Source organism: Microcaecilia unicolor, chromosome 8, assembly GCF_901765095.1.
Source record: "Microcaecilia unicolor chromosome 8, aMicUni1.1, whole genome shotgun sequence".
In the NCBI taxonomy this organism is placed as follows: domain Eukaryota; kingdom Metazoa; phylum Chordata; class Amphibia; order Gymnophiona; family Siphonopidae; genus Microcaecilia; species Microcaecilia unicolor.
Genome location: NC_044038.1, coordinates 75238567 through 75257570, shown reverse-complemented (window position 1 = coordinate 75257570; position 19004 = coordinate 75238567). Strand labels below are relative to the sequence as shown.

Sequence of the window (19004 nt, the reverse complement as noted above, 5' to 3'; positions counted from 1 at the left end):
TCACACCACTGATTCCATTTGTAAGCATGTGACACGGTCCCATTCTTGCCAGCACTATGTTCAGTGTTTATAATATAAATGCACAAAACATTATTTTTGTTTGCTTTTCACCAGGAAGATGGAGGATGGGTATGAAAGGAGTGTTGTCTACTTGATGATCCTTTCACTCTCCCCTCCCAGAAGCGGACTTTAATCTAGAAACTGAAACTAAAGTCTGTAAATGTGAAAAAGGGACAAAAGAGGGACCGGTTCCACCTGTTTTGATGATGCAAGGTCAGACAGTCCCTCCTCCAAGCTGATGTGACGCTGATGCAGTGGGATGTCTGCTAGGAGCAAGTCAGAATGGGAAACCTCTCCATTGCAAAAAAATAAACATTGAAATTAACTCTGTGTATTATGCCCCCTTACATAGATAGAATAATGTGTCTAAATTTGCATACATGGCATATATTTGTTTTAAGCACCAAGATACAATGATGAAACCACAGAGCTTCATCTTGCTGTTACAGAGTTCAAATGTGGTTACTTTTACTTTTCCTTCTTGGCAGCAGCAACAGATCTGTGTTGGCCCAGCACCAAATTTAGTAGTGACTGTCTTGTTCCCCTGGAACTTTAGAATTGTTACTGAATGTGCTGCCTATGGGTATGTATTGAGCAGTTAGCACAGTTTTCACAACGGCAGCATGTAGGACAGAAGCAAGGCAGACAATTCTCAACACAATCTCGGAATGCCAACCTACGTGAACCGTTCTGCCTTTACCTAAAAATTCCAGGTACATCGCTGAGGAAACAATCTATGAAAGAGAGAGAGGGAAAGAATTTCTGGCAGTGAATTTGGTTTGATTGTGTTTGCCTAGACCTGTCCTGTGCCTGCTGCCTGTCTCAGAGGTCACCGTTCAACTCATCTGCTTGGCTTTCAGGGAGGGTGTAAACCTTCAGCACAGGCCAGCTGTGTCCGGAATAGGAGGCAGTAATGTGCAACACACCAGAAAAAGCACCTTCTGGATTTTTGAAACTTGGTGATAAGTAGCACCGCCTGAGCCTCTGTACTTTTCAAGGTAAAAGCGTGGATCCCGCCTTGCAAATATATTACATCTATCTCTTTTCAGCATCATGAGGTCTTTTCTTACCAGCATCTGCATCCTCTCTGCACTGGTAGCTACAGGTAAGTTTTCTTCACTTCAATGTAAGGTTTCATCATTTCAGGATGATATTTCCTAAGACTCTGTCAATGCAAAAATGTTGTGTTACAGGAAATAGCGGCCAGTGGGACTGGATTTATCTCTTCTTTAGGCTTAAGTGCAAAAGGGTTGGATCCCCCTCCAAAGCATTAGAGTGCAATGAGAGTTGAGGAGTCTGAGGAAAATCTGCCTGTGCAGGGTTGCTTCCACCCAATATAATCCTATTCACCACCTATCTCACACCACAGGTAGGATAGATCCTTTCCACCCAAATGTCCCCACCCTGCCACTAGCAGGAGGAAAACAATGTCTGCTTCCTCCTCCTCTACTAGCCTACCTTTAAAACAGGAGTCCTCAAATCCAGTCCTCAAGGTCCACAACCCAGCAGTGGTGTACAAAGGGTGGGGCAGTGGGTGCAGTCCGCCCAGGGTGCAGACAGCAACGGGTGCACTGAGCAGTCACGCAGCTGTCGGCTCTGCCAGTCCCCTGCCCGGGAACAGGAATCAACAACCGTGCAACTGCTCAGTGTACCCCTTTGCTTGGAGGAGAGAGGGCAGGGGAGGGGTGATGTGCAAGGAGGAGAGGGGTGCTCTGTCCCAGGTGGCAACCAATCTAGGTACACCACTGCAACCCAGCCTGGTTTTCCGTATGTCCCCTATGAATATGCATGACATCTATTTGCATGTACTGTCTCCATCAAATGCAAATAGATCTCATGCCTATTCATTGTGAAAATCCTGAAAACCAGGCTGGGTTGTGGACCTCAAGAAATGGATTTTAAGACCCCTGCTTATCAGAACCTCACAAGGCCTTTTAGTCTTATGGGACCTGCTAGCCCAGCATAGTTCAAAGTTCATAGTAAAGCCAGTAGAGGAGAGGCCAGACAGAGATAAGGAATCATTATTGTCCTCCTGCTGGCAGATGAGAGGGAGGGGAGAGGAGACCACTCCTTTTGTCTTTGCTCTGCCTCTCAGAAAGTGTATGAAAAGGGAAAAGGGAATCCCTCTTCAAAGCGATTCCTCATCTCCTCTTTCTGCGATGGCAGACCTCGCTCTCCCCTTAGACCCACCCTTAAAGAACAATGAGAGAGGGGACACCCTGGTCCTACTCCACCTGTGATATCCAACTCTGGTGACAATATGAGGATATTTAAATTTCCCCCCAAAAGGTATTCAGTGTGCCAATATCCTATTATAGTTAACTTTAATTGGATATTCAGTAAACTAATCCAGTTAGTTTAATTGGATAATGTATTCAGGTAATTGGTTAGCTTATCCAATTAATATTAGAACAGCTATTTATATAGCCCAGCTTAATCAGATAACTTTAACTTGACAGTGGTAAATATCAGCATTATCCAGTTACTGTAACCATGCCAGATCTGGGACCAGCTTTTTCTATGCCTAGGGCAAGTATTCAGAATCACACTCCCACATTTCCTTCTTTGTCTCTCCTCTACTTCTCCCACTGAGGTCCAGCATAAGAGGGGGTAAATGTTTAGAAAACTAGCATATACACACATATCTGTGCACATATTCGCATGGATGCTGAATACACACCTACATGCTATTTTGTATATGCAATGGACATGGGCAGGGTCTGGGTGGATCATGGGCAGGGGGCACAGTCACATGCGTAACTTATAGAATACTATGTTACAAATTTATTTCCCACAACAAAAGAGGAGCGGAACTTGGGCGTGATCATATATGATGATCCTAAGGTGGCCAAACAGGGTAGACAAGGCGACAACAGAAACTAGAAAGATGCTTGGGTGGATAGGGAGAGAAACGGCCAGTAGAAAAACTGAGGTGATGATGCCCCTTTATAAGACTCTAGTGAGACTTCATTTAGAATATTGTGTACAATTCTGGAGACCGCACCTTCAAAAACATATAAACAGGATGGAGTTGATCCAGAGGATGGCTACTAAAATGGCCAGTGGTCTTCGTCATAAAGCATTGAAACTTAAGTTCTCAATATGTATACTTTGGAAGAAAGGCAGGAGAGGGGAGATATGACAGGTACATTTAAATATTTATGTGGCATAAATGCACAAGAGGTGAGTCTCTTTCAAATTGAAAAGATAGTTCTGGAACGAGGGGGCATAGGATGAAGGTGAAAGGAGATTAATTCCGAAATAACCCGAGGAAAGGAATTGGTTCTTCACGGAATTCATGGTGGAGACAAATACAATATCTGAATTCAAGAGTGCTTGGGACAAGTACATAGGATCAATAAGGGAGCAATAGGGAGAGTAGATGGCATGAATGGGCAGACTGGGTAGGCGCCAACCCACACAGAAGGTGTTCTCTCCACAGAAGAACAACGAAGCAAAGGAAACAGTGGATACAAAAAAATCCTCTCTCAAGTGGTGTCTTCTTAAACAAGTTCTTTATTGAAAAACAGTTAAAACAACTGAACTTGTTTAAGAAGACACCACTTGAGAGAGGATTTTTTTGTATCCACTGTTTCCTTTGCAGACTGGGTAGGCTACATGGTCTTTATCTGCCATCATTTTTCTCTGTTTCTATGTAACTAGGCACACATACCAGTTCTATGACTGGCATAAGTGCTGTTGCCTAACTGCATATATGCATATATGCCTGGTTACTAGCATTCTATAAAGGAATGTAGGCACCTACTTTCCTTTATAGAATAGGTTCCTACCAGGTTCTCTCTAGGAACCTAATTACAGGCACATCTAATTATGTCCAAAATACTCAGGGCCAGACATTTCCCATGGCTGAAGCACTCTCCTCTCTGTAACGCCATACTCACCTGGCACAAGTACATTTAAAAAAATTCACAGCAGAGGGTCAGGAATAAAGGGGTCGAGACTGAGAAAGGCAGCAGCAAATCATTCTGGTTGCAACTGGTATCAGTGGTGTTGCTGCTGCTGCCTATCCAAAGTCCAATTATTTTGATTCCCATCATTCTGAGTGAGGCTGATACTGACATCTGCAACCTCAGCAACAAGGCTGGGACCCAATTTGGATGTGAAACTGTTGCAGTTGGAAAGCATGGGTAGCAAGCAAGCCAAATCCAGAGCAATGCCACTGGTGCAGTATCTGAGCACAGCCTCCACTACATAACCTGCCCGATTATTAATCGATCAATCTGCCCCTGCTGACATGTAGTGTGCACCATAGTAAATGCAAGAAATGTAGGGGCCCTTTTACTAAGCTGTATCAGACACTGATGCACACCTAATGCAGCTTAAAATGGTGTATTGCAGGATATGCTCAGGCATCCTGTGGTAACTGTCAAATGAGCACACATTAATTATGCAATAAAAAATTTTTGAGGGGGTGTACCAGGGGTGAAGAGTGGGCATTATTTTACTATTGTTATGCTGTTAACATAATTGTAAGTTTTATGTTACACTGTACCTATTACTATATATCACAAAAAAGGGTTTTAGAGATACTATCGGCCTTATTTTCGAAAGTGATGGGCGCCCATATTTCGACTCAAATCAGGAGATGGGTGCCCATCTCGCAAAGGCGCCCAAATCGGTATAATCGAAAGTCGATTTTGGCAACTTCAACTGCACTCCATCGCGGGAACGAACAAAGTTGACGGAAGCGTGTCGGAGGCGTGGTGAAGGCGGGACTGCGGCGTGTTTATCGGCCGAGGAGAGATGGGCGCCTTTGGCCGATAATCGAAAAAAAAAGGGCGGCAGAAGCAAGAATTTGGGTCGCTTTTGCTGGACCCTTTTTTTTCACGACCCAAGTCCCAAAAAAGTGCCCCAACTGGCCAGTTGACCACCGGAGGGAATCGGGGATGACCTCCCCTGACTCCCCCAGTGGTCACTAACCCTCTCCCATCACAAAAAAAGAACTTTAAAAACTATTTTTGACAGCCTGTATGCGAGCCTCAAATGTCATACCCAGCTCCCTGACAGCAGTATGCAGGTCCCTGGAGCAGTTGTTAGTGGGTGCAGTGGATGTCAGACAGGCGGACCCAGGCCCATCCCCCCCTACCTGTTCCACTTGTGCTGGTTAATGTTGAGCCCTCCAAAAAACCCCAAAACCCACTGTACCCACATGTAGGTGCCCCCCTTCACCCCTTAGGGCTATGGTAATGGTGTAGACTTGTGGGCAGTGGGTTTTGGGGGGGATTTGGGGGGGCTCAGCACACAAGGGAAGGGTGCTATGCACCTGGGAGCTATTTTAATTTTTTTTTTAATTTGTAAAAGTGCCCCCTAGGGTGCCCAGTTGGTGTTCTGGTATGTGAGGGGGACCAGTGCACTACGAATCCTGGCCCCTCCCACGACCCAATGCCTTGGATTTGTTCGTTTTTGAGCTGGGCGCCTTCGGTTTCCATTATCGCTGAAAACCAATAGCGCCCAGCTCAAAAACACCCAAATCCTAGGCATTTGCCCCGCACAACCTGTATTATCGAAAAAAAGATGGGCGCCCATCTTTTTTCGAAAATACGGTTTGTCTCGCCCCTTTGCATGGCCGCCCATGGAGATGGGCACCCACTTTCGATTATGCCCCTCCATGTAACCTCAAAGATTTCTCTCATATGCTGGCACAAAGTATTTTTATGTATGACTATGGTTCTGTGAAGTGCATTTAGAAATTTTTATTCTTAAACTGAACAATTTCTTTTGAAGAAAAGGGGAAAAAAGCCTCAGCAAGAAGCCCAACCACCCACCTGAGAAAACGTTGAAAACAACGTGGGTGGAGAAAAATCAACGGCTGTTTTATCTCCATGGACTCCAAAAAAAACCCTTCTATCTCAAAATGTATAGTGGAAAAATGCTAACTTCACAGAACTGACTTAAGGTGGATCCCCAAAATAAGTGAAAAAGAAATTTTACATAGCTCATTTTTCAAATAAAACAGGCAATGTGCAAGTGGCCAGTCCATCACAATGACTTTGGCCAGAGTTTCACAATAAGCCATCTCAAGGCATGGAGGACCTTAAAAAAGTATATAAAACAAAAACTAGTCAATCAAAAGAATGTGAAAACAAAACGCAAAAGCAACAGCAAGTGTAATTCCAATATAAACTTAAATGTGAAAAAATCCATCCAGCAAGTCAAAAATTAAGATAAATAGTTCAAGAGAAAATACTTGCCACTGATATCAAGCATGTTTAGCCTTACTGCAATGGGATCAACAGCCACAAAATGGCCGCGGCGTCTTTTTTCTTTTATATTGTCAATTGAATGATGTCATATCCTGAAAGTTTGTTATAATGTCATATCCTGTAACGTCAAAAAGGGTCACCCTAAGGAATATGGCTTTCCCCACTTGGCAAAGCGGCTTGAGTTTTACATCAGAATTTATATCGGATATCCTACAGAGACCATCCATTTTGGATATGGGCGATCCTGGTACTGTACAGTTGGCCTCTTGGGATGATTTCCTTATAGAATGTAAGAGATTGGTCCACGCCACACTACATGGGGCCACTATATTGAAATACTGTTAAAAAAAGAGATGATTCCTCGTGGCCTCAGGATTGTTAAACCCCCAAAGCTGTTTACGGAGGATAAAGAGTTTCTCAACAGATGGGCCACAGTGTTAAACAAATGCTCGCTTGACCTGATGGTCTTAATCATTGAAAAGACTCGTCTGGTCACGGACGATCTTCAAAAAAGCTTGGAAACTAAGAAATTGGATTTTAAAAAATTCTTAACATCAGAGACAGACTTTGATAACCATATGGCTGATATAAATAAGAAAATAGATTCCTTTAGACAGGACCTACATAAATTTAAGATCATAAAATTCAAAAGGGATTCATCGGATTATGCCAAGGAGTATACCAGTGGTTACAAGAGAACCCTACTTTTAAACCCAAATCCAACAAGGTGACATTCGATCGGTTAGTGTTATGATTGGGGTCAGAACCCCTCTCAAACTTACCTCTTTTCTGGGGGTCAGCTTCTTAGCTGGCTTCTGTTTCTTTTGCCTGTCCTGTCTGAGCTGGCTCTGTCTCTCTGTGCTGGCAGCTTCCAGCAGCATGGGGTTAATTGTCTCACTTCACTGCAGCTGTGGGTGTAGTCTGAGTTGCTCTAACTCTCTTTGGGTGTACTGGCTTCAAGTGCTTCACGGTGTTGCATTGGTGTGGGTTGGGCCTCTATGGGTTTCAGTGTGCTCTCTGGGTCAGTGTGCTGTTGCCTGGGTCTAGGGAGTGTGACATCATCAGGGAGGGCCTTGATAAGGAAGTGGTGTTGTTTCCTTCAGAGCCTTTGCAACGGTGGTGTTTGCTTTAGGTAGGGTGGTGCAGTGTGCACTTCTGACTTTGTGTCTAGTTTCCCTGCTTGCTTTTGCTAAGGGCCAGGTTAGTGTTAGTGCAGTGTGCATTGGTGACTGTGTGTTTAGCTTTCCTGCTTTTCCCTTATGGTTCCCCTGCTTTTCCCTCTTGGTTTTGGAAGCATTGCTGTGTGTAGAGCTTTGGAAGCTCTGTTGCTGATAGAAGTACTTCAGGGTTTGGTGTTGTTAGGAACACTGCAGAGTTTGCTGTTAGAAGTACTTCTGGTGTTTGTGCTATTGGGAGCATTGCAGTCTTTGCTGTTGGTGTTTGGTGCTTTAGAAGCACTTTTGGCTTATGTGTTAGCTTCCCTGCTTTTTCCTTGTGGCTCCCCTGTCTTCCCTTTTAGTGCTAGGAGCTCTTCTGGTTGCTTGCCAGAGTAGTGCTTAGGAAGCACCTTGTTAGTTTTGTTTCTAGCTTGCTAGAGCAGTGCTTAGGTAGCTTGTTAGTTTTGTGTTTAGCTTGTTAGTGTAGAGCTCTGCTTGTAGCTTGGTGCTTAGTAGCACCTATGTTAGCTTTGTGTTTAGTTCCCTGCTCTGTTAGTTTAGGGCTTAGGAAGTCCCTTTCTTGAGCAGGGCTTAGGAGCTCCTGTTTAGTATAGGGCTTAGGAAGTCCTTTTGTCAGTTTACTGTTAGGAACACTCCTGCTGGTTTAGGGCTTGGGAGCACGTAGATCAGTTTAGGTTTAGGAGCACTTCTGTTTCCAGTCCTGGTCCCTGTGTCATCCGGTATCCAGTAAGTCCTGCCGGCTACTCGAACCCAGGAGCTCAACTCCTAGGGGGCTTAGTAGCTAAGTGCAGGTGAAGCTGTGTGGACCAGTCCGGTGTCCTCCAGTCCGGGGGATTCCAGTCCAGTGTTCCAGTCCGGGGGATTCCAGTCCTGTGTCCTCCAGTCGGGGGAATTCCAGTCCAGTGTTCCAGTCCATGTGTTCCGGCTCGCTGGACGGTGCCTGCAGTCCCTGCCGGTGTTGGTGTGCTTGCCCAGCATTGGTTGGTAGGTTTTGCCTGCTGCTGTCGCTCCTCGTCAGCAGCCCAAGGGCTCACGTTTGCTCCAGAGCCCAGCCTCGCGGGCTCTGAACCTGAGAACCTGACAGTTAGATTCCTCTGAAGAGAACACGTGTTCTGATGAACCTTTTTTAGACAGGCGCACTCAAAAAAAAGGCCCACAAAATTGACAAGGCAGATCACAGAACAGGTCCCAAAACAGATCCAACAACCACCGCCCGAACACCCAATCTCAGAAGGATTGAACCAAGATTTAGGGATTATAAATATATCCCAGTATTCTTTGAATGCAACAGAGAAACAACTTCTTAGTAGAGGATTGTCATTTGTACCTGTTCAACCCCTTAATCCTTTTTGGCTAAGAGTGGATCTAGAACGTTTTTTCAGAAAATTACATCTGAAAGAGTTTTTTCGGAACACCAATTCTCTACCACCACCAATTCTAGAGTATGGAACAAATCGACCCGGATCTACCCAGTACCCATGAGCCCCCCCTTGTCTGTATTTAAAGCATTGATCATTAAAGAGGTTGAAGAATATACTACTCAATCCATCCATCAACATCAAAATTTAACCAAGATTGAGAAAAAAATCTTAAATGATCTTAGAAGTAATTGCAACATCAGGATCTGCCAAGCAGACAAGGGGGGTGCAGTGGTCATTATGGACAGGGAGGATTATGACAATGAAGTATACCATCAACTCATGATCTCTACAGACTATATAAAGTTTGAAGAAGACCCTACTCCAACTTTAAGATCTTGTATTAGGAATATTACAGAAGAAGTAGTAGAATTGGGCTATTTATCTAAATCGGAATTTTAGTTTTTGAACAGAGAGGACCCTAGAATTCCATTGTTTTTTATACTTCCAAAAATTCATAAGACTCTAATAAAACCTCCTGGACACCCAATTGTATCAATGGTAGGCTCAGTATTGGAACCTCTATCTGTATATGCGGACACCTTCTTAAAACCACTAGTGATTAGAAGCCCTACATACATCAAAGACTCTTCTGATTTCCTTACAAAATTGGATACAGTGCAGAATGTACATGAGATTACGTTTCTTGTCACCTTAGACGTCAAAGTTCTCTATACATCCATTCCACAAATGGAGGCACTTCAAGTCCTTTATACCCAATTGTTGGAAGAAGAACCAAATCATGGCATTTCCACCTCTTTTCTTATATCCTTGATAAATTTGGCTTTGAAACAAATTTTTTCAAGTTTTTTTCAACAGGTCTCAAGATGAGTTTTTTCAACAGGTCTCGGGTGTGGCGATGGGGCCACATTTGCCCCCTTGGTGGTGAATCTGTTCATGCAGGATTTTGAGATCAAATGGATACTTCACAACCAATTTGGGGAATTTGTAGCCCTGTGGATGCGCTTTATAGATGACGTGTTTGTTCTATGAACTGGAACAGAGGAGAGACTGCTTGTATTTTTTGACTGGTTGAACACATGCCACCCAAAGACACAATTCACGTTGAATTACCATCCTATCAAAATATCATTCTTGGATATTTTGATTGTGAGACAGAATGATGTTCTGATGACCTCTGTGTTCAAAAAAGAAACAGATCGGAACACGTTGCTCCATTTTTCAAGTGACCATTCACCATCTTTGAAATGCAGCCTCCCCTATTTCCAATTCCTCAGATTTTGTTGAATCTGTACTGATTTATCTGATTTCAAAAAGGAATCGAAAGCATTTAAAGCATGCCTTCTAAAGCGGGGTTATCATAAGCAGGTCATCCACAAAGCTTATACAAGAGCACGGTTTTCAAACAGGGATTTATTGTTTGCTCCTAAATCAATAAACCAGGAAACAGATGACTATGACTTGCATCCTTAAGTATACCCCGGGGATTGGTAAAGTCTCCAGAATTATTCGGAAGCATTGGAACATTTTGAACATGTCACCTGATTTTTTCCCAGACACATTTACACTTTGCCTTTACTAGGAATTCCAGCCTTAAAGAATTGGTAAATCCGACTGACATTTATTTCTAAGACCACCCAGAAAATGACACCAAAGGGCAACCATACAAGATGTTCACAATGCTCCCTATAGTAACGTAGATGATGGCAGTGAAAGACCTGTACGGTCCATCCAGTCTGCCCAACAAGATAAACTCATATGTGCTACTTTATATGTATACCTGACCTTGATTTGTATCTGCCATTTTCAGGGCACAGACCGTAGAAGTCTGCCCAGCACTAGCCCCGCCTCCCAACCACCCGTGCGCTGCCACCCAATCTCTGCTAAGCTTCTGAGGATCCATTCCTTCTGAACAGGATTCCTTTATGTTTATCCCACGCATTTTTGAATTCCGTTACCGTTTTCATCTCCACCACCTCTCGCGGGAGGACATTCCAAGTCCACCACTCTCTCCGTGAAAAAATACTTCCTGACATTTTTCTTGAGTTCTACCGCCTTCCTGTCTCCGCAAAAGGTTTGTTTGTAGATTAATACCTAATCACGCTACTCCTCTGTTTCTGTGCTTCCCCTCATAGCGGATCTAGTTTCTCCACTTTTGTGGTTGCTTTTGGTTTAGCTTCTAGAGAGTGGCAACGAGATGCTGTAGTCAAAGTAAAATGTCACTGTGTTCTTTTACACTTTTGTGCATTATTTTTATGGATCATTTCAGGAGTGGTGGGATTGAGGTGATCATAACTGTTGAGTTTAAAGATCAAAATCTCAGGATGGGAGGAGGCTGCAGGTCTAAAATTTAATTGAGGGATACAAAGCTGAAATTTTGCCTAAGGCATCTAATATGCTTACACCAGCCCTGTTTAGAGTACACAGGAAGCAGAATTAACATTGGGTGCTTCATTAATCCCTTCTCTGCTCCCAGTCTAGACCACTAAGAGCTATATTACTTATACATGCACTCAGGGCCCAATATTCAGTCAGTAGCAACCAGCATTTTACTGACTGCAGCGGGTGTTAAACCAAGAAATTCAATGCCAGGCCATGTACGGGCACCAGCATTTAATTTCCTGGTTTTCAGAGCTGGCTAACACATACAGTATCTGGTTAAGTGCTGAATATTGCACTGCATATAGATAAAGACTGACTTTTATGCAGTCCTATTTATGCAGTTAACCAGCCAAATGCTGACTCCACCGCTGGAATACCCCCAAAATAGTCAGTTTTCAGTTTGACGCTAACCAATTATTTTCACCGGCACTAATTGATTAAGTGCTGCTGAAAATTAGCAGTTAATCCCACTGAAAATTAGCAGTTAGCCCAAAACTTTATCCAGTCAGGAGTCATTTCTGGCCAGTTTAATCACTTTGAATATTGACCCCTCAGATTTATTCTCCTATTGGAGGTCTTCATGCTAAATACATTCCCTCCTGCACATTGCAGAAGTAAGTGCAGTCGCTCCTCCTTATCCAAGCAGCTATCTTCCAAATAAGGAAATAATTTTTTTAACTCTCCTGGAGACTCATGGAAGGCAGAGCACACTGCCTTTGCTTGTTTTATTCTTCATAATTGCAATTATATGAAATGTGAAAAACATGTCAGGACAGAGATCTTAACCGGCATCATTGTGATAGCCTTTCTGTCCTATTCTGTGTTTATATTTGTATCCTGCTTTCTTGAAGGTGGACTCAACGCAGCTTACAGTAATAACATTATTAGACCTGCCAAGTCTCCTGCATTGAGTGTGAGACTCCTGCTTTGGTGGGTCATCTCCCGCACTCCCGCTCAGTGCTGAGACAGTGCCACCGCCGCTGCTGCTTCTCCCGATGAGCAGCAGCAGTGGCAAAACAACAAATAGCAAGCACGGGGCTGCAGCCTTCAGGCTTACGCTGTCGGCTCTGCTGGTCCCCTGCCCCTGGTGACATCAACTTACTGTTCCGGGGCACAGGACTGACAGCACATGCCTGAAGGCTACTGGCCTGTGTTTGCTATTTGTTGTTTTCCCATGGCCACTGCTGTTCATCGGGAGAAGTAGCAGTGGCCAGGGAACAGAAGATAATGTGCAAGGGAAGGAAAAGGGAAAGGGAAGTAGAGGGGTGTGGAAAGAGAGGCAGGAGATGTTGAATGGAGAGAGGGGAGGAAAAAGATAGAAAATGTGGGAATGCTGGATGGGAGAGAGAGAGAGAGATAATGAGGAGATGATGAGTGGAAAGATGGGGAGAGAAAGAGGGGACACAGATGGAAAAGAACTGGAGAGAGAAAAGATGATATGTAGAAAGATGGGGAGAAAGGGGGAGACCCTGGCTGGAAGGATGGAGAAAGAGGAAAGATGCTGGATGGGAGGATGCAGAGGGAAGACACTGGAAAGATAGGGAGAGAAAGAGGGAAGACACCGGATGAAAAGGTAGGGAGAGAAATGGAGAAGAGATGGAAGGGTAGGAAAGAAAGAGAGGAGATGCTGGATGGAAGGATGCAGAGAGAAAGAAGGGAAGACACTTGGAAGGGTAGGGAAAGAAAGGGGAAAGATGCTAGATGGAAGGGTGGGAAGAGAAAGAGGGAATACGCTAGATGGAAGGGTAGGTATAGAAATAGGGAAGACAATGGAAGGATGGGAAGAAAGGGGACATGTTGAATAGAAAAGGGGAGAGACATTGGATGGAAGGAAGTGGAGAAAGATGAATATACTGGATGGAAGAATTTGGAGATAGGGTAGATGTTGTTGGATGGAATGGCAGGGAGAGAAAGAAAAGATGGATGGAAAGGTAGGGAGAGAGAGGGGAGATGCTGGATGGAATGGTACTGAGAGAAAGAAAGGAGACACTGGATGGAAGGATGCAGAAAGAGGGGGAGACACTGGAAGGATGGGGAAAAGAGGGAAGATGCTGGCTGGAAGAGTAGGGAAAGAAAGAGGGGAGATGCTGGATGGAAAGAGGGAAGGATAGAGTTAGTGAACGACTCAAGAATAAGAGGAAGGGGCATAGGGGAGAACAAGAGTGAGGGAAAGATGAAAAGCTATAGGTAGATGAAGTAAAAAGAGGGAAATTAAAGACTGGATAGTAAGAATTAAATCTGGACAGAGATGCAGAAAAATAAATTGAAAAAAATAAAGAAAAAGGAGAAAAATGAAAAATAGACAGAAAACCCTGGCAAGAGAGTTAAGAGAAGATGAAGGAAAGTAGAATCAAGAGAGTGGGACCAACACAGTTAGAAAACGTAAATGGCCAGACAACAAAGGTAAAGAAAATAATTTTATTTTTAATTTCAGATAAAGTAATGTGGTAGCTGTGTTAATAAAGGTTATAAATACAAATAAAACACAAAATAGAAAATAAGGTGACAACTCTATATTTGAATAATTTTAATACATAGCTTTCAGAGAGCAACACTTCCTTCCTCACCATAACAGCAGTATACTGTCTTGACCTGACCTGAGCAGGAGGCTTTGGCCTCTGAAAGCTAATTGAAAAAGGTATTAGGCTAGTCCAATAAAAAGGTATCATCTTATTTTCCATTTTCAAGTGCCTGAACTGAGCCTATGCAGGAGGGCTGACATTGGCAGCTGAAGCACACTGCCAACTGCTGTATTGCTCAAACAGCACAGTAGGGGGCTCCTGCAGAGGACATCTTCAACTAACAGGTATTGGGCATTTCCACCAACAATTCAACCAGTGCCACAATTTTGGAGTTGGGCTTAAGCTCCAAGTGGGTGGGGGGTCAAGGCCCCCTCACGGTTATGCCCCGGGGGTGGGGGGGGGGGGGGGATAGGTGCTGGATAGGGCTGTAATAGATTGAACTAAAACACTCCCTGTTAGTCATCCCTGCTGTCACTGGTGTAAATAAAATATTTTCTGGAATGGCTGTGGGATGTGGGTGTGCTAGGGGGTAGAGAAATTAGGTAGAATGCGTGGGACCAAGGCAGAGTTGGGTGGGACTGGGGACATATACTAAAATCTCCTTCTCAAAAATCAGAACCCCTTGGCAGCTCTGCAATATACAAACCATTAATGGGACAGTTTTCAGAACAACACAAGTTTATCAGTTCTCATAGAGAAAGCATGTGTGTACTTCTGTTTGGAGAAATGCCTAGGGGAAAAATAGCCCCATGCACCTGATTTTTCTTTGAATATTTGTTCCCTTCATGATGATTTGCATATAGGTTTAAAAATGCATCATGTGTCGCATCACCCTCCTGCCCTAACCCCACTCCCACCCCACCACCACTACCACTAAACATCTACCCACAGGGACACTGGTGGATTTTCATACTGTTGATTTATGGGGTAAATAGTCATGTACCTGCATAAATGGCCTTTGAAAATGATCTTCCCTGTAGGTACATTATCATAAATAATGCACTGAAAAATACAAAAATATATTAGCTTTAATACTAATGTAGCAGGATACTCCTTGCAGTAACAGGAGGAACATGTTGGGCTATTTTTGTGCCATAGCAAATAATTAGGTAGCATTTCATCAATTTTTTGCGTAGTTATCACTCACAGCACCATTGTTATTAGAACACATTTGATGTAGAAACATATAAAATATAATTTTATTTTGAGGATCCCCAAATACCCTATATCATTATTTGAATTAAAAAGTGTTTGTTGCAATAACTTTCCAGCTGATATTCAGCCGGCGGCAGTCAGTGTTTTTTTTAAATGCCAACAGTCACTGGCTAAATTAGCTGCTGGTATTCAGTGCCAGGTCATGTGCAAGCAAGGGCACTCAATATTGGGGGCTAATTGTTAGGCAGCTATCCATTGGAACTTATGCAAGTCCTGGTAGATATCCAGCTGGTGCCGCATAAGACGGTTATGCGATTGCTACCGCTGAATATCGGATGGCACCCAAATAACTTTCAAAGCCATTTTTTAAGCCCTCCGAGCCCCCTCTGGCCCATCAAAAGAGCCCCTTCTCCTGTTCTCCCTCACCCGGCCCACAACTGGAAGAAATCTACCTCCCTTCTGGAACAGCCCCCCCCCCCAATCTCCACACCCCCGGGCCTAAATTCAATCCCTGGTGGTCCAATGGGGGCAGGAGTGAACCCTCTCGCTCCTGCCCCTAGTGGCAGCATCATGAAAATGCTGTTCTACATTTTCATGCTTAGCTATGCAGGTGCCGGCACCGAATATTGCTAGCACTCACATAACTGCAGGGTCCTTCCCAACGCTCCCTATACCAACAGGCCCACTTTTTATGGCCTGTCAGAGCTGATATTTAGCGACACTACCTGTTTAAGTGCCACTGAATCACAGCAATTTCCCAGCCTCTCCTGCCTGCTTAAGTCACTTTGAATATCGGACTCCTTAGGTTTTACCTGTGCTGCTGCTCACTTATTGCACAGTCTTCATGAGCAATATGGCAAGGAGAGTTAGGTTTAGTACTGCAGGTGCTCTAAATCACATTTTGGAGGAAAGTGAAGAGAGTAGTGACAGTGTGAGTAACAGTCAGAGTTCTGCATAGACTATGAACACCTTGTGTCAGAAAAGTCTCTAAGACAGTGGTTCCCAAACTTTTTCGTTTCAAGGCACCCTTAGTGTCCGAGAAAGTTTTGCAGCACCTCCCCAGACCCGCCACACAGGGTCTACCCACCACTACACATCATGCCCAGTATCTCTCTCTTCCCTCCACCCCTATGTCCAACATTTCTCCCTCTCTGGCCCCTCTCCCCTCTCCATGCAGCATCTCACCCTCCTCTCGACCCCCATGAACAAGATTTTACCCCTTCCTCCCCCCCCCAATTCATGTCCAACATTTATGCCTCCATTCCTCCTGCAACATCTCTCCTTCCCTCCACCACCCCACCCACAATTCTCCCTCTGTTTGAACGAGTCCCTGGCAGTGACAGTGATTCTCACATGGTGCCTGTCGCTAACCCAGAAGCCTCCCCTTGGTTTTATGGGTTTTTTAACTTGCCATTCTTACAGGGTCAGGATTAATTGTGCTTACCTTTATCTCTTTCTCTCTACCAGCTGCATATAAAATCTTTCTCACTGACGGAGGACCACTGTTTTCCTGTCTCACATGGCTGGGGCAAGCTACCAATCACCCTTTTAGGTGCTAGACAGGCTCCATGACCAATCACAGCTGAACTGTGATTGGTAGCTTGCCCTAACCATGTAGATTTCCCAGAACTCCATACAACTTTGTTTAAATATGTTGAAATTAAGTGATGTCCCAGCGCTTGCCTGTGAACCTCCCATCTGCTCCGTGGCACCCCTGTGAGTTCGCTGCAGCGCACAGTTTTGGAAACGTTGCTCTAAGCAGTGATACTGAAATAGCAGTTGACTCAGACACTCATAGTCTGTTATCCTTGGTGAATGTAGTGTATCAGCTGAAGCTCCAACATACACTTTTGATCATTTCTGCAAGCACTGAATGTGGGGTCCCCAGGGACCCCAATTGGTCACTTCTGTATGCAAAACATGTCGGTCAGATGAGAGTTAATGAAGGGGTGGTCTAATCAAAGAAAGCTCCGGTAGATGATGTCCCTTAGAAACTGGAAGGACGTATAATGTCTGGCTGAACGGAAGTGCCCAGAATTGTCCTTCCTTCTTGCAGAAGGAGTCCAGTAAAAGATGCAGTGGGAAATGTGAGGGTTTTCCACCCAGGGCCTACCAGACCTTCTAATTCAGAGAGCAAGGGGGGACAAGAAGAGAAGGGAAGGGCAAGGAGTGGGGCCTGATCCCATAGGAGATGAATGTGGAGAGAAAAGAAAGAGTTTAAGGGTCACAGCTAGACCACAAAGACACAACACACCACAAGAATGAGAAAGGAGGGATCAATGGGGAGGATCCTATACCAAAGAAGATGTGTGAAACTGCTGCTAGTTTCACATCCAGAAAGCCAGCCACAGACATCTTAGCCAAGCTGCACTAAACCTGTTGTGAGAGCAGTGGCGTTCCGAGGGGCGCTGACACCCAGGGTGGATCGCCGATGCGCCCTGCCCCCCCCCTTGTGCAGCATGTCCCCCCCCCCCCCCCCCCCCGGCGAAGGGACACCCCACCCGGGGCAGAGGGAGCATGAAAACCAACTATGCTGACTGGCACGCGGCACCCCCCCCCAGCGGCGTGCACCCGGGGCAGACCGCCCCCACCGCCCCCCCCCCTTGGTACGCCACTGTGTGAGAGATAAATGGATAGAACAGGAGCTAACACAGCTCTGGGATAAGGAGATTGTTCATGGTTTGTGCTATGGTTAATTATAGAACCTGTTACCACTCATTGTTTTCTTTGGAAAGGCTGATTAGGGCTCTTCAGCTTGGAAAAGAGACAGCTGAGGCGGGATATGATTGAGGTCTACAAAATCCTGAGTGGTGCGAAGTGGGTGGAAGTGAATCAATTTTTCACTCATTCAAAAAGAACAAAGACCAGGAGGCAGTCAATAAAATTACATGGAAATAATTTTTAAACAAATAGGAGGAAATATTTTATCACTCAAAGAATCATTAAGCTCTGGAACTCATTACCAGAGGATGTGGTAACAGCTCTTAGCATATCTGAGTTTAAAAAAAGGTTTGGACAAGTTCCCAGAGGAAAAGTCCATAGTCTGTTATTGAGATGGACTTGAGGGACGCCACTGCTTGCTCTGGGATTGATAGCATGGAATGGTGCTAATAATTGGGTTTTTGCCAGGTACTTGTGACCTGGATTGGCCACTGCTGGAAGCAGGATACTGGGCTAGATGGACTATTGGTCTGACCCAGTATGGCTATTCTTATGTTCTTATGAAAAGAAAGCCAGAATACCTGACTAGCCTTCACTTATTAGAAATGAAGAAGACGCCACAAGACTTGAGTTGCAATCTAAATACAGAAAGGGCTGACATCTTTTGAGTTTTTTTCACCCAAAGACCACTTGGCCCAATATTCAAATCTACCATTTAGGCACCCTGAGCCTCTTCTAGAACAGCATCTGGGCTCTCAGGTTCCATTATAGAATACTAGCATAACCTTGAATCAGCACACCTAACATTTAAGTGTCTGCAGTTATACCAGCCACAGAACTGGTACTACAGCGGGCACCTAAATGTAACAGGGACATGTGTAACTTACAGTATTCTGTAAGCCATGGTGTAGCCACAGAGGGGTTCAGGCACCCCCAAAATTGCAGCACTGTTGGGACCTCAAACTCAAATTGTAAAAACCTAAGATGGAGTGGATCTCCAAGCCCCACCTGCAGAAGAGGTCACAGCAGCTGGAAACTCCCCTATGCTCACAGTCAGGGACCCTCCCACCCATGCATGCTTGGTTTTCACACATAAGCTGAGCATGCGCAGGATGGGGGTGGTAGGAGTGGCAAGGCTGTCACACATGGAAAGTGCAGCCATCTACGAATGTATGGAAGCTTCTGGCTGCCAGAGGAGGACCTCTTCTACTGGTGGGGAGGAATGGAGATCCCCTCTAGCTTAGAAATTTGCAAGTTGAATTACAGGTTACAGGGAGGGGCACAAAGAACAGGGTGGGAGTGGAGAGTGGGTGGGGGCAAAATTTTGTGCTCACCCACTTTGTGCTCAGGTTTTCCCCCAAAACTGAATGTCTGGAAATGTCACTGTCTGTAAGTCATGCATGGGAACCCTGCTCATCTCCTGCCCATGTGTATGCCCCTTTG

At 44.7% G+C, this 19004-nt stretch overlaps 1 protein-coding gene across 1 annotated transcript in view; it reads left to right on the top strand.

The window, feature by feature from the left end:
• Positions 1 to 542: 542 nt before the first annotated feature.
• Positions 543 to 19004, top strand: part of LOC115476676 (phospholipase A2 inhibitor and Ly6/PLAUR domain-containing protein-like) — a 68185-nt gene continuing 49723 nt past the window's right edge. The window contains exons 1-2 of the mRNA XM_030213186.1: positions 543 to 773; positions 921 to 1165. Coding sequence (XP_030069046.1) covers positions 1114 to 1165 — 52 coding nt within the window. The 5' untranslated portion in view covers positions 543 to 773; positions 921 to 1113. The remainder of the gene's footprint in view (positions 774 to 920; positions 1166 to 19004) is intronic.